General features: G+C 43.1%; 3 protein-coding genes across 5 annotated transcripts in view; 2 read left to right on the forward strand and 1 right to left on the reverse strand.

Annotated features, from left to right (window-relative positions):
- The window catches only part of PTGES3L (prostaglandin E synthase 3 like), a 6,744-nt gene extending 2,578 nt beyond the window's left edge, over window positions 1-4,166 (forward strand). The window contains exons 5-8 of one of the 2 annotated variants that reach the window (XM_027870343.1): window positions 3,062-3,151; window positions 3,321-3,374; window positions 3,616-3,643; window positions 4,003-4,166. In XM_027870343.1, coding sequence (XP_027726144.1) covers window positions 3,062-3,151; window positions 3,321-3,374; window positions 3,616-3,643; window positions 4,003-4,010 — 180 coding nt within the window. In that variant the 3' untranslated portion in view covers window positions 4,011-4,166. The remainder of the gene's footprint in view (window positions 1-3,061; window positions 3,152-3,320; window positions 3,375-3,615; window positions 3,644-4,002) is intronic. The other variant, XM_027870344.1, reaches the window with a different exon arrangement.
- A 100-nt stretch (window positions 4,167-4,266) lies between these two features.
- On the reverse strand, window positions 4,267-7,915 carry LOC114049168 (transcription initiation factor TFIID subunit 9-like). The gene is made up of 2 exons (XM_027870342.1): window positions 7,043-7,915; window positions 4,267-5,542 (listed from the first exon to the last, which is right to left on the reverse strand). The coding sequence occupies exon 1, from the start codon at window positions 7,890-7,892 to the stop codon at window positions 7,077-7,079; it is 816 nt and encodes a 271-aa protein (XP_027726143.1). The 5' UTR covers window positions 7,893-7,915; the 3' UTR covers window positions 4,267-5,542; window positions 7,043-7,076.
- A 177-nt stretch (window positions 7,916-8,092) lies between these two features.
- AARSD1 (alanyl-tRNA synthetase domain containing 1) lies at window positions 8,093-16,786 on the forward strand. Of its 2 annotated transcripts, XM_027870340.1 has the most exons (12): window positions 8,093-8,179; window positions 8,264-8,401; window positions 9,898-10,057; window positions 10,250-10,307; window positions 11,555-11,708; window positions 11,798-11,914; window positions 12,241-12,371; window positions 12,993-13,059; window positions 13,330-13,421; window positions 14,126-14,180; window positions 14,754-14,848; window positions 16,548-16,786. In XM_027870340.1, the coding sequence occupies exons 1-12, from the start codon at window positions 8,141-8,143 to the stop codon at window positions 16,681-16,683; spliced, it is 1,242 nt and encodes a 413-aa protein (XP_027726141.1). In that variant the 5' UTR covers window positions 8,093-8,140; the 3' UTR covers window positions 16,684-16,786. The 2 variants fall into 2 exon arrangements, with proteins under 2 accessions (XP_027726141.1, XP_027726142.1); XM_027870341.1 differs by lacking the exon at window positions 8,264-8,401 and having other exon boundaries at window positions 8,103-8,179.
- The last annotated feature ends 6,517 nt before the right edge of the window (window positions 16,787-23,303 follow it).

The following is a 23,303-nucleotide window of genomic DNA, read 5'->3' on the forward strand; positions in this document are numbered from 1 at the left end:
GTGGGCTGGGGAAAAACTACCAGGGATAGTGTTTCTGGTTTTTTTTTGTTTGTTTTTGTTTTTTGTTTTTTGCTAGGCAATGGGGTTAAGTGACTTGCCCAGGGTCACACAGCTAGTGAGCGTTATGTGTCCGAGGCAGAATTTGAACTCAGGAACTCCTGATTCCAAGGCCGGTGCTCTATCCACTGTGCCACCTAGCTGCCCTGAAGGGATAGTGTTTCTGAAGCTAGGGAGAAATATGGTCTTGGAACTGGGGTCCCAGTACAAGCACCCAAGCACCCCATCGGAGGGAGAGCATTCTAGGAATAGGGGACAGCCAGAGAGAATGCTGGGAACGAAGAGATGTTGTGTCTTATTCGTGAAAGATCCAGGAGGCCAGTGTCACCGTATCAAAGGGTAAGTGTTTAAAGAGTAAGCCATAAGAAGAATGGAAAGGCAGGAGGAGGCTAGGGCTTTGAATGTCGTACAGCATTTTGTATGTGCTCCTGGCGGTAATAGGAAGCCACTGTGATTTATTGGGTAGGGGAGTGACATGGTCCAGCCTATGGGAAAAAAAGGAAAAGATGGGAGAGGAGGAAGCATTTATTAGCTAACTTCTAAGTGCCAGGCACTGTGCTAAGTACTTTACAGATGTTATCTCATTTCATCCTCACAACCATGGGAGGTAGATGTTATATATCATCCCCATTTTACAGCTGAGGAAACTGAGGCAAATAAAAGTTAAGTGACTTGCTTAGGGTCACACAGCTAATAAGTGCCCCATGATGTAGGAGTATCAGTTTGGCAGCTGTGTGGAGAATAGATTGGTGCAGGGAGAGATTAGAGGCATCAAGGCTAATTAGGAAGCTGTTGTCCTAGGATGGCAGGTATGTGAGAGAAGAGGACAGAGCTGCAGTGGAAGTAGACTTGATGAGACTTGGCAACTGATTGGATATGGAGGCAAGAAAGAAGGGGAAGTTGCTTTCCAGGTTGGGAATCAGATATCCATTGTCCTCAGCCTTGAAGGGCCAGGCTTCATCTGAGGGAGTTTGTACTGTCTGTCCTCTTTCATGGACACGTCTTTTATCTTCACTAGTAGACTGCAAGTCCTTTGTCTTGCTTAAAAAAAAACCAAACGCTTTTTTATTAATATCTTTTAACATTGCCTAGATTTTCTCCTCTATCCCAACTCCTCCTCCTTCCCAGAGATCTATTCTTTCTACAAAATTTCTACAAAAAGTAAAAGCAAGAAATCAGCAAAATTCATGAATACCTAGAGAAAACATGATGTTGTCTGCCACGTTTCATATCAGCGTACTCTCAGGCCCTTCAAACCCTCCTCTCCCTCCAGCATAGGAGTGGGGGTAGGGAGGCATCTTCTCATAAATCTTTGAGGCCAAGCTTGTTCTTCATAATCTTCTTTATAATCCTGCAAGATTCTTTTGTGGCTATTTTTTTCCATTTACATTCATGTAGTCATTGTATGTTTTGTTTTCCTGGCTGTGCTTACTTCACTCTGCATGAGTTCATGTCTTTCCGTGCTTCTCTGAACCAATGTTCATTTCTTTCAGCACATCTTACTTCTTAATGCCTTATAATTGGAGTTTGGCCTCATCAGTGTTCTCCACAGTTACCAGTGATGGACAAATCCAAGGGCCTTTTCTCAGTCCTCACCCTTGACCTCTCTGCAGCCTTTGACTGGCCTAAGTTAGACCTGACCTGATGGTTCACATTCCAGATTGGAATGAAATAATAGACTTGTAATTCATTGATAGTTAAGAAAAGAAAGTTTAAAATGCGGCCTCAGACACTTGACACTTACTAGCTGTGTGACCCTAAGCAAGTCACCATTGCCTAGCACAAAAAAAAAAAAAGAAGAAAAAGAAAAGAAAGTTTACTTAGCCATAGTATGGAAAGGATAGTCAGCAAGGATACTGCTTTGATTCTGTTGTGGGTGCAGCTTCTCTAAGTCCACATTTGCCATGGTGGCACATGTCAACTGTACCAGAACTGGCCTCTAACCTGTGGGTGGTTAGAGCCGAAACAGAGCAGGCTAGATACGGGAGAGTCAGGATACAAATAGAAGTTTAATTAATTTCAGAGTGAAAAAAAGGATACCTGTCAGTGGAAGATTCTCCTCCCAAGGACTCTTAAGAGTGCTAAGGCTGGGGCCACTTACATACACAAAAGGGGTTGGGACCCAAGAATAAATGTATTGTCCCAAGAAATGCTAACCATGAGAACTATCTCAAGATCTAAGAATGATTATGTTGTGAGCCAACGTACAACAAAACAAAACAGCCCTGGGAAATAAGGGGAGCTCAATTCCTTATGAACACTTGTTGCTGGTCGAGGCAATGTATTTTACCAGAAGGTGAGATCATTCCAGGGCACAAAGGATTATTGTTATGCCAAACTCAGAGCACAGAGTACTTGCTGGGCCTTAGCTCTGGAAAACAGGGTATCTCCAAAATATTTTGACACACACACCAGATGTCATATTCGAGGGAGGCGCTCTCGATTCCTTGTGTGTTTAAGTCACCAGCCTTCTACCTCAGTGGTCTGAGCCTTAATCCCCTGAACCAATTAAATCTGTAAGATGGTTTCAACACTAAAAAAAAAAAAAATATTTTTTATCATATTTCCCAAGTACATGTAAAAAAATTTTTAACATTCCTTTTATAAAATTTTGAGTTCCAAATTCTCCCCCACCTTCAATTCCTTTTTAAGGAAAAACAAATTTAGCCTGCAATTCATAGATGTTGCCCCATTAAGACATTCTCTCTACCATCAACATGATTTTGTACAGGTTGCTCCCCATGTATAGAATGAATTTCCTCCTCACCTTTGTCTCTTAAAATGCTTAGCATCTTTCAAAACCTAGTTCCAGTCACCTCCTACATAAGGCATTTCCTGATACTCCCCGTTGAATTTACTTTGTCATATCTCATGGTGGAGTCTAAGTCCCTTGTACTATTTTGGGCTTTTTTTGTATCCCCAGGACCTCACAGGTTGCCTGCCACATAGCAGACTCTTAATAAATGCTTATTGAATGACTTTCAGTGTTTCTCTCCTCTTGTAGCCAGTGTGGCTATCGGTGGACTTTGATAACTGGAGAGACTGGGAAGGGGATGAAGAAGTGGAGCTAGCTCAGGTGGAACATTATGCAGAGGTGAGAGAAGATGCCAGAGTTTCATGTCTGTGCCTGCGTTTGTATCTCTCTTCCTGTCATTTTCTCTAAGTTCTGTCTAGCTTGCTGTCATGTGGGGTGTTGCTGACTCTTTTGATCAGTGACATCTAGATACTCTTTCTCCCGGTAACTTCCTCTGTCTCCTTTTCAGCTCTTAAAGAAAGCAAGTGCAAAGGGACCTCCCCCTGCCATGGATGACCTGGATGTAAGTGGAGCTGATAGAGCTTAATTCACGAGACTCTGTCAGTGAAATTGGTTCTGCTTTCTGGTTATGGCCCTTAGATGCTATGTTCCAGACAGCAAAGAAAAAACTGCTTGGATGGGTTTTCTCCTTCCTTCTGTGGGTATCCCCAGCAGGGCCTTCTTCCTTCCTGTCCCGTTTGGGCATATAAATACAAATGCCGTTTCTCTTCCCTGACCCAACATTAGCCTCTGTTCTTTTCTAGGATGAGTCCAGTGGTGAAGATATGACAGGTAATTTTTCTGTGAAAAAGATGGGTAGGGATCTGGAAACCATTTCCTATGAAATGCTGGAGTCTTTTCTCTTTTTTGCTGTATTATGGGCCTATGGTGAAACAATTTTGGGTCCTCAGTTTACCTCCACCTTTAACATTTACACTCCCAGCGAGTCCTTTCTCTTAGGCCCTCCACCAGGGATGTGACTTTGGCAACTGTTTCTGAACAGGATGGCAAAGAAGTAGGCTGCTGGGGGCCCTGGTGCCTTTCTATTATCAGCCTTTAAGTTCTATATTTTGTTTGTGTATATGGCAAGGAAAAAGACAAAGAGCAAAGCAGATTTCACTAAAACTTTTGTAATTTTTTTCTTTTATTAGGAACTTAAGCAACATTACAGAAGAAAATGAACATGCTATCTTCATCCTTCCATATTTCTTTCCTGCCTTTGTAAATCTATGTACATTTCTGAAGAGTTCTTTCGTGTATTATTTTTTAACTTAACATGATTTCGAATAAACCATTTACATGTTTCAATATACTATACATATTTCATAATTATATAGTGAATTGAACACTGGATTTAAAGCCAGGAGATCTTGAAGTCCTAGATCTGACATCAACTAGCAGTATGACCACAGGCAACTCACTCAACGTTTGTAAGCCTGGTCATCGGTAAAATGGGGTAACAATACAAATAGGCTGTGAAGAAAGTGCCCTATAAAGTGCTATCTAAATGCAAATTACTGGCATATTGGTATCCATAGGCTATTGAGCCATTTCCCTATTGCTGGTTATTGGGGCTGTTTCCAATTTTATAAACAGTGCTATGATGACTTTTGTAAAATAACTTTTAAAAGTTATTTCCTTTTGGGGTGTAATTCCCCAAAGGGGAATCATTTGATCACAAGATATGTGCTGCTTCATAGCTTTTGCTTTTAACAATCCAATTCTCCTTTATGCTTATAATTCCAGTTCTCAACCTGCAGTGACTTTCCCTCTCCCTGAGGGAGTTGAAGGAAGAGACACAGAGTTCTAAGGTCACGTCCCACAGAATGACTTTCCTTGTTGCCTTTGGGTACATAATGAAACAAACTCCACCCTGGGGAGCTGGGAACCAGAGTTCCATTTAACCAACTACTTCATGTAGTTGAATATTTCAGTTCCTCCAGTATTATCAGTAGGTAAACAAAGATTGCAGACTTAAAACAGTCCAATTGTCTAGACAGTCTAAGAACCAAGTCTTAAAAGTGTTCCTTTTCCACCATTCTGACCCCATCACCATGGAAGTTATGTCTGCTGTACATAGCAGAAGGTTATTTTATATTTTTATAATGATCCTCTTTTGCACTTAGCTGGCTGGTCCTCAGACAGCAGGAAAAGTTTTTTTCTGAGGATATACTTAAGGCCTTCCCAGATAGGAAGGACTTGCCAGAATGTATGTTTATTCATTGCCTTAAAAAACAAAGGGTCACCTCTATACCACCATGAAGCATCTCTTTCAAAACTGGGCTGCTGTGGTTTTTGCTTAGGTTTCTGATTAATTGCACTGCACTCAAAACATGATGTAGTTGCCTGTGAAAAGGAGCATTAGAATAAGTTCATTTGGATGATGATCATGACTTTGGTCATAGCCAGATGGTGATCTAGTTCTGAGAAGAAGGATGCTTGTTTTTTCAAATGAGAAAATGTGTGGGGTATGAAAGGAGGCAAAAGAAACTGGATACTTTTTTCCCAAAGGAAACAACACTTTCAGGAAGTATCAATAATATCAAGAATTCTGCTGGAAGCTGGGTTTCACCATGACACCACAGTTTATGAAGGACACTGATAAAGAGGATGTTGTCCAAAGAGCATGATGGTGAAGGGTCTTGGGTCCATGTCATATAAGGACAGTTGAATGGACTGGAAATGTTTAGCCTGGAGAAGAGAAAGAGAGGGAGGGGGAGACAATGGTACATGATGGCTGAGTTCAAATTCTGGAAGAGCTGTCATGTGAGAGACAGATTGGACTTTTCTGTTTCGCCCCAGAGGCCAGAACCAGAAACAATAGGTGGAAGTTACAGAGTGGGTAGTGGGGGAGGGGAATGTCCTCAATAAGAGACTGGATAAGCACTTTTCTGATATGTTATAGTGAGGATTCCTTTTTGGGTATAGGTTGGACTAGATAGCCACTAAGCACTCCTTCAAGTCAGGCCCCTAGGTGTTGTATATAAATCTGGAAGACCTGAGTTCAAATCCTGCCTCAGACACTTAACTAGGCCAGGCAAGTCACTTAACCTTTGTCAGTCTCAGTTTCCTTAAAAAGCTATGTAAATGCTAATCACTATTATTATTATTCCAACTCTGAAACACTGATTCTGTGAACTTGTTGCAATAAGGAATTTTTCCTATGTTTGGGAATTAATATTCTCAAGCCATCCCATGTTGGCTCAGACCCTTTCGTTGTCCTCACTTGGTAAGCTATATTGGAAGAGAGCTGGGTTCAATTTTAACTCATCCATTAAGTACCTATAACTTACTAGGATGAGCCAATCCTGATCTTCCCCAGTTTCCTCATCTAAGAAAGAAGAGTGTGCCAGAATATTTCTAAAGTCTCTTCCAGCTCTAAATACTAAAGTGCTATGAACTTGGGCTAAGAATAGCTCTTTGGAGAACACTGGCCCCAAGGGACACGAGGGCTAAAGAGTCACAGTCAAGTCCAGATACGCTTTCTTTCCTTCTTACTTTATATTTTCTAACAGCACTATTAAAGAAAATCCAACAATTATAATTCCAGTGAAAAATATTACTGCCACACCACTTTTCCTCAATCATCTTTTTTTTTTTTAAAGATTCATTATTTTAGTTTTCAACATTCACTTCCACAAGATTCTGAGTTCCAAATTTTCTCCCCATCTCGTCCCTCCCCCAACCCCAAGACAGCAGCATTAATAATAGCAGCAAGGTAGGTGGCACAGTGGACAGAGTCCTGGACGTGAAGTTAGCAAGAGCTGGGTTCAAATTCTGCCTCAGACACTTGCTACCTGTCTGACCTTGGGCAAATTATTTAACCTGTCTGCCTCAATATCCCCATCTGTAAAACAGGGATAATAATACTACCTACCTCCTAGGGTTGTTGTAAGAAAGTGCTTTGCAAACCTTAAAGTGCTATATAAATGCCAGCTATTATTTTTATACTACACGGTGTTCCAAAAGTCCTAATACAAATTTAGGCTTTTATAGCTGACTTGCCCAGGCCACCCTACACAGTGTGAGACTTCCAGCTTTATCAGCTTAAACCTGCTTTAAGGCTTTTGGGATACCAGAAACAGCCTAAGAAGCTCCTGCTTTATTTAGAAGCTTCAAGCTGCACTAGGACTTTTGGGGCACTCTCCACAACCCAAGCCTCCAGTACCCTGCACTCCAGCCCAATCTCACCTTTGGCAGACACCAGGCCCGGCTTCTGGGCTTTTTACAAGCTGTTATAGTCGTCATCGTCTTCGTGCTTCCTTTTCAATGAATTCGAGGACTCGGCGGGGGTGCTCTGCGACGACGACGACGAGGACGAGGACGAGGACGACGACGACGATGACACCATGTTGGTGGTGATGAGGATGTTCTTGGAGCCGATGAGGGAGGGGTTGATCAGGACGTTCTGCACGGCGGGCGCCGCGGGCATCGCGGCCTTGACGGCGGGGCTCTGCGAGGCCGGGATCTGCACCGTGAACCTCTGGCCGGCCAGCGACAGCGGGGTCGCGACGTCGGCGGCCACGGCCACTGCGGGCGCGGACGAGGGCGCGCCCAGGGTCGGAGTGCCGGGCCTGCTGCTGACGGCGCCCACGCTGAGCCGCGGCACCGTGATTCGGCCCGCCTGGGCGGCCACCTTTTTGGGCAGGGACTTTAGCCGGTAGTTGGGCGCCGTTAAGCAGTAGCGGTCCGGCGGCAGCCGGGGGCCCGAGTAGGGCTTGATCAGCGGCAGCGGGGTCTGGTTCTTCTGCCGGGCGATATCTAACAGAAAGTCCCTCGGCGGCGGCGCCGTGAACGACTGGTCGGCCCTGCACTGGATGGCCAGCCGCACGTCGTCCGCATCCACCGCAGGCTTCTTGGCGTGGCTCGAGTAAATCTTGGCGTCGTCCAAAATCGTGGTGACGTAGCGAAAGGCGAACTCCAGCATCTGGTTGATGACCCTTGGTTCGTACTCTGTGATCCCCATGTCCTTCAGAATTTGGGCCATCACTTGGGCATCTTTCGGAGAGCTCTTGGGGGACGCCATCTTGCCCGGCTCCATGATTTCCGGTGCCCACACTTCACTTCCGGTTTCTGAGAGCTTCGCCAAAGGTTACTAAACGACCGGGAGGGAGGAGTCCCCGATTTCCGTTTTCACTAATTCTGACCCACGCCGCCAACCGTCCGTACTCCCTTTCGTGACGCTCTACCGCCGCAGAGGAAAGAAACTCAAGTCCTACGTAGGGCTTGAGCTCCGCCCTTGCCAGGTCCTTCTGTTTAGCGTTCTCCGCGGCCAGGGAGCCAGCAACCATGTCGTTCCGGTGCCAGCAGGACAGCTACGCTCGAGAGGTGAAACCTGAGGCGGGGGGTTCGAGATTGAAGGGGTTGGGGAGGGGTGAAGCGCCGGCCTTACGATCCTCCCTTGCTCCGCAGTTCTGCACCACCGTGCTCTCTTGCCGCCCCGCAGAGCTGCAGACAGTTGGGAAAGGAGATAGCAAGAATCAGGAGAAGCTAAGCGGCTACCACGTGGTGTTGGAGGATACGCTGCTCTTCCCTGAGGGCGGGGGTCAGGTGTGAAGCCCGCCTCCAGCCTTCCCAGCCCTCCCCCGCCGCCCTCCCAGAAGCCCCACCCCTACGCCGAGGCCCCGCCTCCTCTCAAGCCATGCCCCCGGGTACCCTCATCCTTCCAGAAGCCCCTTCCTTCACGTAGACCACGCCCTTGTCTCGGCCCCACCCTCAGAGGGTTCATACTGGGTGGGATGTTAGGGAGCGCTTCTGTTTACCGAGAGGACAGTGACTTGCCTAAGGCTGCACATCTGAGAGGTGGCAGAGGCAAGACTTAGACTCCAAGTCTTCAGGTTTTAAACGCTTGGCCCCTTTATGTTCTGTCTCATCTCCAAGGCCTAATTGCTTGTATTGGGAAATACTCAAGACTGACAAACCCTGTCCTTCCCGTGCCTTGGGTCACTTCTCCGGATCTAACGTTTCCTGAACCTTCCCGGTAAAAAGAAGGGGTTAGACTAGATCAGTGGTCCTTAACCTTTTTTGTGTCTTGGACCCTTTTGGCAGTCTGATGAAGCCCTTCCCAGAGTAATGTTTTTAAATCCATAATATGAAATATATAGTATTACCAATTATGTTGAAACATTAGTTATCAGAACATATTTTTTAAAAGTTTACGGGGCCCCAGTTTTAAGAGCCCCTGGCCTAGATGCCTCTAAGGCTTCTTTCAGCTCTGAATCTTTGATCCCATGATCCTTCAGTTCAGCCCCATAGGTTTAAGAATGAACGTGGTGTGGTAGATGGAGTTAGGTGTGAAACATTTTTGCAAACCTGAAAGTGCTATAGACATATTCTTATTAGCTAAAGAGCCAGCCCTGAATCCAGGTTGCCCTTCACCCTGGCTTAACGTGTCTGGGCTGTAGATTACTTAACATAATTTGCACAGAAGGGGCTGATTTACAATGGTAAAGGGAATCCCTTATACCATTAGACCAGTGAAATCACAGGGCCAGTTCCTATCCTTGTCCTTCTTAAGAAAGTAAGCTGGCAGAACAGGAAGATAGAGGGACAAATCCCCTCCCACTCCCCAGCTATCAGAAGAAGCAGCTTAAAACAGAATTGCCTGAGCCCATTCAACCCATTACTACCTCTGTAGTTGACCTCTGACCCTTGGAAACCTCAGATTATAACATTATTTTACTCCTCCCCCCCAAAAAAAATCCATACCAGGTTTCAAAGGATTATAGATTTAGAGTTGGGAGGGATGATCAGGGGTCATCTCATTTGACCTGTTCATTTTACATAGGAGGAAACAGACCCAGAAAGATTAAGTGACCTTATCCAAAGTCATATGAGTATGTGGCAGAGACAGCATTCAAACTCGGGTCCACTGACGGCAGGCCTAGTAGTGTTCATTCCTGCACTTCTCCTTTTCTCCTTCTAGCTTAGACAAATCCTACCTCCTATTTTACAGGTCACTGCATACTTTTCAGTTCCTTTTTGAGTGTGAGTTACTGCTTCATCCTTCCCTTCCTAAATCCATAGTAGGAACATTTTTTCCCCAGCCTGATGACCGAGGTTCCATTGATAACATCCCCGTGCTCAGAGTGACCCGCCGGGGAGCTGAAGCTGAGCATTTCTTGCTTACTCCCCTGGCACCAGGAAGCCAGGTCCAAGTGCAGCTGGACTGGGATCGGAGGTTTGACCACATGCAGCAGCATTCAGGTATCAAGGGAATGGAAGTGGAGAAAAGTTTAGCCCCATTCCTGGAAATTCGGTCCAGATGATTGTAACGCCGTGGCTACCCATGCAGCTAAGCACTTGTGTAGAGAGAGCTGTGCTTGAATCTAAAAGCCCTTGTATGTTAGACCCTTCTCATAGTCTCCTTTCTCCTTATCTCTGTCTCTTGGTACCCAGGACAGCATCTCATCACAGCTGTGGCTGACCACCTGTTTGGGTTGAAGACGACATCGTGGTGAGTGAAAGGCATTGGACTAATGACTAAAAATGTAAATGTTTTATTAAAACTTTAACTCTGAACATCAATACAGCCAACTACACTGGCTTAGCAGATGTGTACATTTAAATTAATTTCAACACCTAAGATGTCTTACTGTTTTTCAGTCATTCCCTATTACAAAGAGATCCTCGTCAGAATTCTTTTGCCCTTTGTTCCCATTCATTTTTGTCCTTATATAGTCATTTTTACAGAGATCATGAAGCAGCATGATATACTGGTTGGAGAAATGGCTTCAAATTGAGGAAAACCAGGGTTCAGGCTTTGCCTTTGATACATACTGGCTGTATGAACCTGGCTGGACAATTCACTGAACCACTCAAAGCTATTGGCAGTTCTTAAAGGACTCAGTTGCAAAAAAGGTGCCAATCTGTGTTGATAGAAGGAATTTCCTCATTTGTGAATTCTCTATACCATTTGTCTAGTCCCTGTCCCTAATTAGAGAGATTTCGTGGGATAGTAGCTAGAGGTCATTCTTAGAGTCAAGAAGACTTGGATTCATGTCTTGCCTCGGACATATACTATCTCTATGACCCTGGGAAAGTCACTTAACTTCCTATTGCTCCAGTCAGGTATCTAAGACCTTCAGTTTCAGGACAGCTTCCAGTCTGCATTGGTGGAGGGAGTTTTCTCACTCAGAGTTCCATTACACTGCTGAAATTACAGGTCAAAAAAAAAAATTGTACTTTTAGTGTGTATTCTATTTTCTTGTTCTGATTTTTTTTTCATTTTGCAGTTTTATAGTAGACTATTTGATACAGCCTTTTCCAGCTTTTTCCTAACAAAGACCTAGGTTAGAGGCGAGAGAAAGGGGAATTTCCTGGAATGAAATACTGCCTAGCATTGTTCAGTCCACTTTTGTAAGCCCTGAAGACAGGTTAACGTTTCTGTGCCAAAGGATAGACAGGGGAAGAAAGCCCTTCTAATCCAGGCGTTTGAGGCTGATGGACCCATTGTCTTTCAGGGCATGTGTGATTTTTTTTTTTTTTTCAGTATTGCATTAGTTGCATTTCAGTATAATTGCGTTCCTTTGCAAGCTTATGTATTTAAAAACATTAATCTGTATGAGAAGCCGTAGGCTTCACCAGACTGCCAAAGTGAGTCTGGTGACCCAACAGAGATTAAGAACCCTGCGAGCTCTATTCCTACAAGCTGCCAATCTTATATTTCATTCTCATCCCACGAACCCCCCTTTCTCCGGTTAGGGAGTTAGGACGCTTTCGGAGCACGATAGAGCTGGATAGCCCCATGGTCTTGCCAGAACAGGTAGTTGCTATCGAGCAGAGCGTCAACGAGAAGATCAGAGATCGGCTGCCTGTGACTGTGACGGAACTGAGCCCGGATGATCCTGAGGTGAAGGTAAAGAGCTAGCCAGTGACAACTCCAGGCTATCTAAAGAGTTCTTTTCAAGGACCTTTTAGAAGCTCAGACATACCTACTCATCCCAGGTAAAGGCCTTGCGTTTGCCAGATGACCATGTGGGACCTATCCGTGTCATCACCATTGAAGGTGTCGACTCCAATATGTGCTGTGGTACCCACGTGAGAAACCTCAGTGATCTGCAGGTGAGTGGAGTGGGGGAAGGAGGGAAGGGCTGAGGTTCCAGAAAAGGCCTATCAGTGGAGTAGAAGAGCAAGATAAGCCTAAGATGGGGGTGGGGGAGTAGAAGCTCAAAAATGTTGAAATCCTTTGGACAGAGGAGCTAGTGTCTGTCCCACCACTTCTACTGGAGACGCCTTCTCTGTAGGGAAGGTGCATTGAGTTCCTATATGAGGGATTCTTTGTAGGACCCCTAAAAGACTCCACCATTCACTTATTCCGGAGAGACAATGTGAGTCTAGCTTGCTCTCAGAAGCCATTTCACTGCATGTGTCTTCCAAACCCCATCCAGGTCATTAAGATCCTAGGTACAGAGAAGGGGAAAAAGAACAAGACCAACCTAGTCTTTCTAGCAGGGAACCGGGTGCTGAAGTGGATGGAGAGAAGTCACGGAGCAGAAAAGGCCCTGACCGCATTACTCAAGTAGGGTGCCTGTCTTTTTGTTCTTGTGGATTTATTGAGTGATATTAGGGAAGTGCCTTGGTTTCCCCATCAGCAATATGAGGAATATACCCCTTTACTTTCTCTCCCGGTACATGGATCAGATGAGCTCCTAAGCATGAGAGTGCCCTTGGAGGTGGTGTTCTTCATGTACACCCAGCAGAACAGCCTGGTGGAAGGAGGGCTGGTCTGAGAGTCAGGAAGACCTGGGTTCCAGTCATGCCTCAGTCACTTAAAAGCTGGGCAAATGACGTAACCTCTCTGAACCTGAGTTGCCAATAATAATAGCACCTACTTCAGAGAGTTGTTATGAGGATCAAATGAGACAGTGAATGTGAAGTTCTTTGCAGATCTTGATGCACTATACGAAAGTGCCAGCTGTTGTACATGGCCAGTCCTTGCCCCCAGTTGTCTTGTGAATAAGTGACCTTCCACCCTCAAGCTGCTATCTCTCTCTGCTAACCCCAACAATAATCTGTAGTTCTCAGGCTTTGGGAGGAGCCACTGTTTGAGGCCAGACGTCACTGTTTCCCAGCAACTCATCCTCAAGGATTTGGGATGGGGAATTGGGGGATGGGTCTCCAGATTTCTGTGTCTCTCAAGGTGCGGAGTAGAAGAACACGCAGAGGCTGTTCAGAAACTGCAGAATTCGGCCAAGCTGCTCCAGAAGGTGACTTACGCTAGAGCCACAAGGAGGGAAGGCTGGAGTGGAAATAGATTCTGTCTTAGAGTAGATTTCCCTCGGGACTGGGTTGTGAGAGTATAAGTAATATCCAGGCCTGGCCCTGATTTCTGCAGCTGTTTTGCAAAGTTAACTCCCTAGATATATGGATTGGTGGCAAGGGGTAAGGGAAGATGGGGGGACCTACTGTATGTCACCTCCTTTGTGTCACCTTTACTCCCTGCCACCTACATTGCTAAGTTATAACATCATTTTCAGAATAATGTCAATCTACTCAGAGACCTGGCTATTCTCACGGCTCACAGTCTTAGAGACAGCCCAGACAGGGGAGGAGTGATTGTATTACACAGGTGAGGAGTCAGAAATTGGCAACAGGGGTGAGGAGGAGGGCTGGAGTGGGGTGCTTCACATTTCTGCTGTGTGCCTAAAGACATTGGAAAGACAAGTCTGCTAATTTGAGTTCTTTATGATATTGTAAAACCTAAGGAAAAGGGGAGGGTGTCAAATGCCTGATATCTGGGTTTGGACAGGGTGATAAATATGTCCCTGGAATTTTCTTCTTTCCTCTCTTCATGGTCCCATCACTTCTACTGCCATCCAGAAAAGCTCCAGTTGTCCTAGGAAGCCCCACTTAAGGAGAATAAACCTAACCCAAACCTTTAAGTGCTGAGGCTGTGGAGGAACCATATGTTCTCTCTCCTCGGGGAGACTTTTCCTTCTTAGGGGAGTTGGAGGTTTTGTGTGCCATGGACAGCTACTCTTGGGGAACGGATACCTCTGAACAGATATCACTCAGTTTACTCTTACTGGTCTCTGACCCTAATCTGGCTCTGATGCCTTACATAAGCAAGCTTTGGGTATGAGGTGTGGTAGAAGTAACGTTGGATCTGAAGTCTGGGGACCTGGATTCAAATCCTATCTTTTCAACTTACCATTTGTGCAACTTTGGGAAAGTCTTTTAGCCTCTCTAGGCCTCAGTGTCCTTATCTGTAAAATGTTCTAGATGTCTCAGTGGTTCTATCCAACTCTAAATCTAAATGGTCCTTTATTATAGGAAAGATGGTGACTCTGAGTTTATGAATATCATTGCCAATGAGATTGGGATAGAGGTGAGAGTGTTTGAGGTACCCTCCTTTATCCCTCCATCCTCAGGGGCCTTTCCTCATATTTGACTCTCTAGTCTAAACACGACCTGTTAACTTCTTCCAAGGTCAGATTGTGACATATGTATTTCTGGGCCTCTGGCATTTGCTATTTCTGGGTATGCCTATCCTTTCAGAGAAGGAGCCTACAGGGGGTCATCCTTATTGTTTGTCTGTGGGACCTATTTTTTGAGTAATAGCCAGGCCTTTCATCCTTCCCACCTCTGTTTTGGACAACCCCTCTGGAATGATGTTAGCATCACTCTTAGTCATTTTTTAAGTGTAACAATCTCCAAGCTCATGTTGTAGCTCCCCAAATCTTCCAACTGCTTTCAGACTATCTCTTCTTGCATTATGCATTATGGCCAGACAAAGAAGATCTTTTTTTCTTTTTTTTTTCTTTTCTTTTTTTTTTTTGCTGAGGGAGTTTGATTCTGAAACTTTAGGATATGTCCACCCTTGGTGGGGGCAATAGTTTTGGGAATGGGTAGGTTTTATATTGCTGAGTATTAAGACTCATTACTCCATCTTGTCTCCTAGGACACCCTTCTCTTCTTAACTGTGGGAGACGAGAAAGGTGCAGGGCTCTTCTTACTTGCGGGGCCAGTTGAGGCAGTGGATATGTTGGGCCCCAGGTAAGTCTACAAGAAATCCTTCAATTCAGGTCAACAAACATTTATTGAGTATGTATGAGTGCCAGGCACTGGGGATAGATATAGAGACAGAAACAAAACAATCTCTGACCTCAGGAAGCTTACATTTTACTGAAGGGAAGCAACATGTATATAGATGAGTAAATATCAAATATGCGTGAAGTTATTTTAGGTGGTGAGGAGAGGACACTAACATAGGGGGCTGTGAATCATTTTAGTAGAAAGAAGCAGCAGATTTTAGAGGTGTGGAAGTAGAATGGACATTATATGACAACTAATTGAGTAGAGGGAGTGAGGGAGAGGGAGGAGTGAAGGATGACTCCCAAATTTGTGAACCTGGGTGACTGACTGAAAGAATGGTGATGCCCTTGACAGAAAGAGGGAAATTGGGGTGGGGGGATAGACCTGGAAGGAGAGGTAGTAGGTTCCATTTTGGATATGTTGAATTTAAGTTGCTTATGAGGTAGTGAGATGAAGGTGTTTTTCAGGCAGAGTTTGAGGTGAGGTTTAGGAAATAGGCAAGGCCTGGATACTGAGATTTTTAAGTCATTTATACAGAGATGCTAATTGGGAGCTGAAGAGATAACCAGGAGAGAGGTTACACTCAAAAGAGTAGTGGCCCCAGGACAGAGCCCTGAGGTACACTCATGCAACAGGGGCAGGACATAGAAGGTGACCCAACAGGTGAGAAGAAATGGTCAGGCAGGTAGGAGAATCTGGAGAAAATGGTGTCATGAAAACAGAGGAAGAAGAGAGTATTTAAGAAGATAGAGCAGTCAATAGGTCAGATGCTAAAGAGACATCAAGAAGAAAGACAACTTGGAGAAAGGTCACTAGATTTAGCCATTAGGAGATCAAAATTGGATTGATTGCAAGGAGTTGAGACATGAAGGAATGAATGAAAAAGAGCTTAATTACTTCACTTACCATCAGCCAACACTGTGCTAAGTGCTGAGAATACCAATGGAAAGGGAAGGTAGCACTCCTCTTGAGGAATTTCGTCTAATTAAGCGAGACAACACATCTAGGATGGGTCAGTTCAGGGCAGATGGAAAGGCACAGCTGTGCTTCGGGTGAAGCAGCAGAACATGTGGCAAGGCTCAGGCGTTCTTAGGGGGCAGTTGTAGGTCAAATGGCAATTCTCTGGGAGGTCTGGAAAGCACAGAGGCAAGGCATGTGATAAGGCCCAGTGATCTACCGTCTTGTGTGAAGGATCTTAGTTGGTGACACCCTGCTTATCCTAGTAGTGTAACTAGCTGTATCCCTGACCTCTGACTGTTGGGAAATGGGCAGTGGGCTTGAGGGTCAGAGTAGAATGGAGGTTTTGGGTAAACTCCTGGGTGGAGAGAGGATGGGGGAATAGCATCCAGCTGGGAGGGAGCATCTGGCACCTGTTGGGAACTAGGTAGTAGAGGCTCAGGAAGAGGAGGGGAAGAAGCCTTCACAGCCTGGTCTTGGCTAGGCCACCAGGCCCCACCTTGGGGTCTTATATCTGAAGAAGTAGAAGCAGTGAGTATAGACAGGTGTTTAGTATGAAAGAGAGATATAAAAGGGACAGTTTTGAATACAATTATAAGATCCCTCTTAAGTGATAAGGAACTCAAATGGTCAAGAATTTTGCTCTTCCAGTGTTCTTCTTAAAGGGGCTTGGTTGTCTCTGATGTTATCCATTGGTTTTCAGGGTAGCTGAATTGCTACAAGGCAAAGGAGCTGGGAAGAAGGGCCGCTTTCAGGGCAAGGCCACCAAACTCAGCCGGCGGGCAGAGGTGCAGGCCCTTCTCCAGGACTATCTTATCAGTCAGAGTGCTGAGGAATAGCAACTCTTGCCCTTGTGTCTTTTCCTTAGAACCAGACAGCATGTGGCCATGAAAAAATTTTGTTTTCTTCTAGACAATAAAATGATTTTGTTGGAATATGGAATCCTGTGCTTGACTGTCTACAAGCCTATGTAGTTGTTCTTTGTGTGTATACACAGTTATGTACTCTATCAAAGAGGTGATGGCCTTGGTGTGAATGAAATATGCCACTCAACCAGGGCATCCTTTCTTTAAGCTGTGAAATTTAGTTGCATAAAAGCTATAGATCTGCCTGGATTGAGAGTGCCTACAATCTGTTCCCATAAGTATTCTTGCTTGCTTGCTTGCTTGCTTGCTTGCTTGCTGTAGGACAATAAGCCATGTAAATGTGACCTCAAAGGCAAGCAAAAGCATGTGGAGAACACATGTAGCATTGCTCAACTAACTTATTTGTGGATTATGCACAGATTCAAAAAATTTCAGTGGTCAGACAATCCAACTTCTCCAAATTGGAACCTTCACTGATAGGAGGAAGCTCACATAAGGCAACCCATTCCATTTTTAGACAGTTCTAATTGTTAGAAAGTTTTTCTTTACATGGAACCTAAATCTGCTTCTGTAGTTTCTACTCATCGTTTTCAGTTATGCCCTCTGAAGTTGGAATTGTGACTTTCTCTAACTTCTAGCTATTGGCAGTAGGGCTAAGTCTGAATTTCTTTCAGGGACATGCATGGAGAAACGCGGGAGAGAGATCAAAGACGGGAGAGCTGGAGGCTTTCATATCTGTACATGTGTTCGTTCTGTTTGTCTCTGTTACAAAGTAAAAAAAAAATGCAGGACTCGGATTATTCAATATTCCCTATGATCTATACTTCTGTTTCCCTCATTAATTGATATCAAGAGTGGATAGCAAATGAAGGTAGTAGACGCCTTTCCTCTATACCTCACAAGCGGCTGAGCTTATGGTTCCAGGAGCTATCCTATCTTTATGTGTTAGATTTACATTTAGCTCTAGACCTTTTGAAAGAAAATGTGAGGACACGAAAGAAGAGAACTTTTGTTTATATGTTTTTCTGTGAAGGCTGACACCTTATTTATGCCAGAGGGGTAGCATCCAGGCACAAACCATGTTCAGTCACATCCCAGGATGATCCCCACATAGGAGAAAATACCTCTCCCCTCCAGTGCTCTGAAAAAGAGCAGCTGAAGCAAATTGGAAACACACCCAGTCCTATTCCAGGTTATCCTTTGGGAGAATATGTTCTAGGGTAATGTCAGTTAAAATGATTCATTTTTACAACAGATTATAAAGCGAAATGGCCTTAACACATAATGGGGAATAAAACTGATGCCCAGGGGAGTTAAGATAGCTACAGTCAGCACATGTTTCTCCCAGCCCTGAAAGGCACATCATTAAAGTAGTTTCTGATTGCAAACATGATTTAATAAAAAGGAGAATGGAACTATAGGTTGTGCCTCTTGAGTTCACACATCTTCAATATCCAGTCATTTTTTTCTCACATATCAAGATACCTTGGGGAAGAGAGAATACCAATCCAATTAGCCTTCTTCCAGAGCAAACAAAGTTGGCACTACTTGCCAGACAAGATTCATAGCCTAAATAAAAGAAAAGGAAATTTGGACTCTGTGTTTCAGTTGGAGATAGAGGAGGTGAGTTAATGGGGTTCTGTTAAGATACAAGAAGGAATGCTTTCTCAGTCTCCCCAGGACGAAATACTCTGCTTATTTTTCTGCCTTACCAAGGGACTTCAGCATTGATCTCTCTATACTTTCTGGCTTTCTTCAAGTCTCAGCTAAAATCCCACCTTCTGAAAGAAGCCTTTCCCAATCTCCCTTAAAACACTACAGCCTTTGTCCCTGAAGTTATCTCCAATTTCTCATGTGTATATCTTGTTCATACATGGCTGTTTGCATATTATCTCCCCTTGTGAGCTCCTTGAGAGCAGGGACTGCTTTTACCTTTGCATACCCAGCCCAGTGCCTGGCATGTAGTAAGCGTTTAATAAGTGCTTACTTACAAGTGCTTAATAAGCATTTATTAAGGGCTTACTGTGTGTGATTGCACTGTGCTGGGCCCTGGAAATACAAACAAAATAGTAAGACTGTCATTTTTCTCAAAGAGTTCACAATTTAATGGGTGAAGTAACACATAGGGGAGGTTTTAGCTTGCCAGTCAGATGGGAAAGTCCCATCTTAGGGTGCAGCAGCAAAGCAGATGGGAATGCCTCTGCTTTGATGTCATTGCCATGGATAAAATAATACCAGTTTCTGGTGTTGAACCATTTGACAGTAACAAGGACTCTGGTAGCAAGAACTTTCTTTTCTGGGTCTTCAGTAACTTTAGCCCCTACAGAAGAAGCTGCCAGGCTGCATACCAACAGGGGTTGTTCCCCAGGAAGATAGCTGTGGACCCCTGGATGGAAGAACTGCTCTTCCCAAGGCTCAGAGTCCTGGACTGTCCTCACCAAGGTGTGAGGGGAGATAGTGGTCAAGTTGTTGGTGATTGTTCTACTTGGCAGGTACAGGTTGCCTCCTGTTTCTCCCTAAAGGAACCTTGCAACTTCAGCAGTATAATGAGAGCCATTATATGAATAAGATCTGATCTTATGTAGAAGATAATATGTGTTATCATATATATTATATAATATATGGAATATAAGATATGTGATGCATATCTTATATAGTTATATATCTTATAAGAATACCGTCATAAGAACAAGATCTGATTTTTATTATAAGAATAACAGCCGATCTCTCTCCAACAACTACTTCACAAAAAATCTAGAAAATGCACCAGTATGAGTCCTGATTGGGAAATCCAAGAAAAAATCATAGTCATTTTTCCAGCCCAGGTCAGCATAGGGAGACAGATAAAGAGGTCTGTGGAGCCAGGGAATAGCCAGAAGTGGTTGGATATTCCAGTGAGGGCTTGAAGGAGGGCCTGCCAGAGGCAGGGCACCAGGGCAAAAACAGATACCAAATCTGGCACATCAGGGCCTGATCTTATGTAGGGAGCAGAAAAAGGTGCCAACTGGCATTTCTGTTGATCACTACCCAGTGCTGGGTCACAGATCTAGGGAGGACTGATGAAGAGACCTGAGCAAACAACAGCGAAAAGAATCCCATCATAAAAGACCACTGTGGTGGCAGTGATGTTCATGATACAATCCCAGAAAAAGAAAACAACTCCAAAATATCTACAAGAAAAGTCTAAAAGAAAAACACTTGGGCACAAGTTCAACTAGAATTTCTGGAAAAGATGAAGCAAGAGTTGAGATAGAACTTTAAAAAATCATTTTAGAAAGAAAGAAATTGAGAATGCTAGAGAAAACAATTGGAAAAGAAATACGGAGTACTAGGGGAAAAAGTAGAAAAGAAATGAAAGCTATAGAAGACAGATTTGAATAGAGATTTTATAGCTCAGCATGAGAGGTGTAAAACACTATTCAAGCAACAGATACCTTGAAAATTAGAGTGGACTAAAAAAAATTAATGACTCCAAGAGGCAATAAGAAATATTGAAACATAGAAGAAAAAAAGGTGAAGAGGAGGAAGAAGAAGAAATTCAAAGTATCAGTAGTCAAATAAAAAATGCTCTAAGTCATAAATAACTAGAATGTGCAAATTAGACCAATTCTGTGGTTACACCTCCCACCTCTCATATTGGCAAAGTTGATTTAAAAAAAAAATAGGAAGGTGACAGCTGTTGGAGTGGTGGGAAAATAGGCACATTTATATATTGTTGGTAGAGCTGCAAAACTGTTCTAGATATTCTGTAAAGCAATTTGGAACTATGCCCCAAAAGTTACCAAACTATGCTTTTCCTTTGACCCTGAGATACTGTTACTAGGTTTATACACCAAAAACATCAAAGAAAGAGGAAACAGACCTATATGTGCAAAAATACTTAAAGCAGCTCTTTTTATGGTGGCAAAAAACTGGAAACTAGAAGGGAGACTATCAGTTAGGGGAAAGGCTAAACAAATTATGTTATTTGAATCTAATTGAGAATCATTGTTCCTTAAGAAATGAGTGACAGTTTCGGAGTAGCCTGAGAAGACTTGTATGAATTGATGCAAAATGAAGTAAGCAGAATTGGAAATACGATTTATACAATAACAACATGGTAAAGATAAGCCACTTTGGAAGCCTTCAGAACTTTGATCAGTGCAATGACCTACAACAATTTTTCCCCTAGGGACTATATTGCTTCATTCCAAAAGTTTGGATAGTTTGTATCCCTTTAATTTTCTTTGAAAAAATTTATTGTTTGTATGATTTGTTCTTTGAACCATATATTTTTTAGAATTAAGTTATTTAGTTTCCATTTGTTAAAATCATTTCCTCAAAGGACCTTTATCATAATTTTTATAGTTTTGTGATCAATAACAGATGTGTTTAATATTTCTGCTTTTCTACATTTGTTTATGAGGTTTTTATGACCTAATACATGGTCAATTTTTGTAAAGATTATGCAAAGCTGAGATACACACCCACACATATAAAATCACCAGTTATGGATCACATATGTTTTCTAAAATCTTATTTATGACCTTAAGTTTTTTGTTAAATTTATCTAGTTCTGAAATAAGCACATTAAAGTCCCCACCTATTATGGGTTTTCTATTTCTCCCTTTGTTTTGATTAATTTGTCCTTCAAGTACTTAGATACTATGCCATTTGATGCATATATATTAAGTATTGGTGTTATTTCATTATCTTTGGTGCCTTTAAACACAATGTAGTTTCCCTGCTTATTTCCTTTAAATATGTTTTTATTGTTGCTTTGAGATTGTGATTGCTACCTTTGCCTTTTTGCATTCACCTAAAGTATAATAAATACTTCTCTACCTCATCATTTTAATTCCTTGACAATATATATGTTTTAAGTGTGTTTCTTGTAAACAATACATCTTTGAATTCTACTTGCTAATCTATGTTGCAACCCTCCTCCATTTTATGGGTAAGCTTATCCCATTCAAATTCATGGTTATGATTGTTAATCATGTATTTCTTTAATTCCATAATATGCCCTTATACTTTTTCTTCCCTTTACCTCTCCCCCGCCTCCACCTCTCTTTTTATAAAAAGAAAGAGGTGAAAGAGAATGGATGCAATCAACATTAGTAACCTACAAATGAAGTGGTCCTCTCCCATTCTGCTGCTTCTCCTCTATTCATCTACTGCAGGCTATTGACTGGTTCTTAAACTTTCTCCACCTTCTTCTCCCTAACCTTCGAGATCCAACCTTAAAAGCTGGTTTATTATACTTGTGACTATTTCATCCTCAACTCTATCCATTACCTTAAATTCACCTCTCCTCTTCTTGTATGTTTGTTTTCAACTCTCTTTGTCTGATTCAGGTGAGGGCAAGACTCATAAGATGTCTGCTTCCCTTTCCCTTTCCACGTGGTTATATACTCTCCTTCTTGAATACCATAATTATGAGAAATAATAAATTCTTCCTCCTTCCACCTGATTTATTCTTTAGTATATTCTTTTTTCTCACTCTTTCCATTCCTCTTTTAAAATGAACAAAATGGAACAAAATCACACCAAAGCTTTATATTTGTCTTATACTCCCTTGGTGCCACTATATGATCATGGAATTATGAAAGGATATTTGTCTCTTCTCCTCTTTGTTGGAGTTGTTTCTGACTCTCCCTGACCCCTTTTGGGATTTTCTTGGTGAAGATATTGGAGTGCTTTGTCATTTTCTCCTCCTGCTCATTTTACAGATGAAGAAACTGAGCAAACAGAATTAAGTGACTTGTCCGGGGTTACCCAGCTAGGAAATGTCTGAGGTCAGATTTGAACTCAGATCCTCCTGACACCAGACCCAGCACTCTATCCACTGCACCACCTAGCTGCCCCTTCTCTTCCCGTTACAATGTAAATGCTTCATCATTGTTCTTCCAGCTACTCAAGTATATTTAGCTTTCTTGGTTTCTCTTTTCTCCTGGGTTTGTGTTTCAAAGATTTTACCCAGCTCTGATCCTTTTATCAGGAATGCTAGAAAGTCAATAGAAGACTTATATTATAAGAGCACTCACCAACCCTCCTCACACGGGATTATATTTAGTTTTGCATGGTAAGTAATTCTTGTTTGTAAATCTTCATCCCTTACCTTTTAGAAAGAATTTTTCACCTTTATTGTAGTTGCAGCTTAAACTTATGTGATCCTGATTGTGGCTTTTGGTACTTGAACTCTATCTTTATGGCTACTTGCAGTATTTTTCTTTGACCTGGCAGCTCCGGATTTTGGCTATGACTTTCCTGGATGTTTTCAACTTAGGGTTTCTTTCAGGAGGTGAGTCAACAAGCATTTATTAATCTCTTGCTATGTAGGAGTCACTGTGCTTAAGCACTAGGGATACAAAGAAGGCAAGAACACAGTCCCTTTCTTCAGTGGGTGGAGACTACAGACAAACAGCTATGGACATACAAGATATATAAAGGGTAAATGGAAGGTTATCTCAAAGGAAAGACATTGACAGTGGAAAGAAGGGGAGATGAAACTGGGATTGAGAAAGTCTTCTTGAAGAAGATGGGATCTTGGCTCAGTCTTGAAGGAAGCAAGGGAGGTGTAGGCAAGAAAAAGCATTCTAGGAATAGACACT

This window comes from Vombatus ursinus, unplaced genomic scaffold, assembly GCF_900497805.2.
Source record: "Vombatus ursinus unplaced genomic scaffold, bare-nosed wombat genome assembly UNPS02014797.1, whole genome shotgun sequence".
Taxonomy (NCBI): Eukaryota; Metazoa; Chordata; class Mammalia; order Diprotodontia; family Vombatidae; genus Vombatus; species Vombatus ursinus.

Bases quoted from the DNA above. Each gene is read 5' to 3' on its own strand.
- LOC114049168 (XM_027870342.1), bottom strand. From the start codon at position 7,892: ATGGAGCCGGGCAAGATGGCGTCCCCCAAGAGCTCTCCGAAAGATGCC.
- AARSD1 (XM_027870340.1), top strand. From the start codon at position 8,141: ATGTCGTTCCGGTGCCAGCAGGACAGCTACGCTCGAGAG. The intron at 12,372-12,992 runs GTAGGGTGCCTG...GTGTCTCTCAAG, and splicing joins GCCCTGACCGCATTACTCAA to GTGCGGAGTAGAAGAACACG. The intron at 14,181-14,753 runs GTGAGAGTGTTT...CTTGTCTCCTAG, and splicing joins CCAATGAGATTGGGATAGAG to GACACCCTTCTCTTCTTAAC.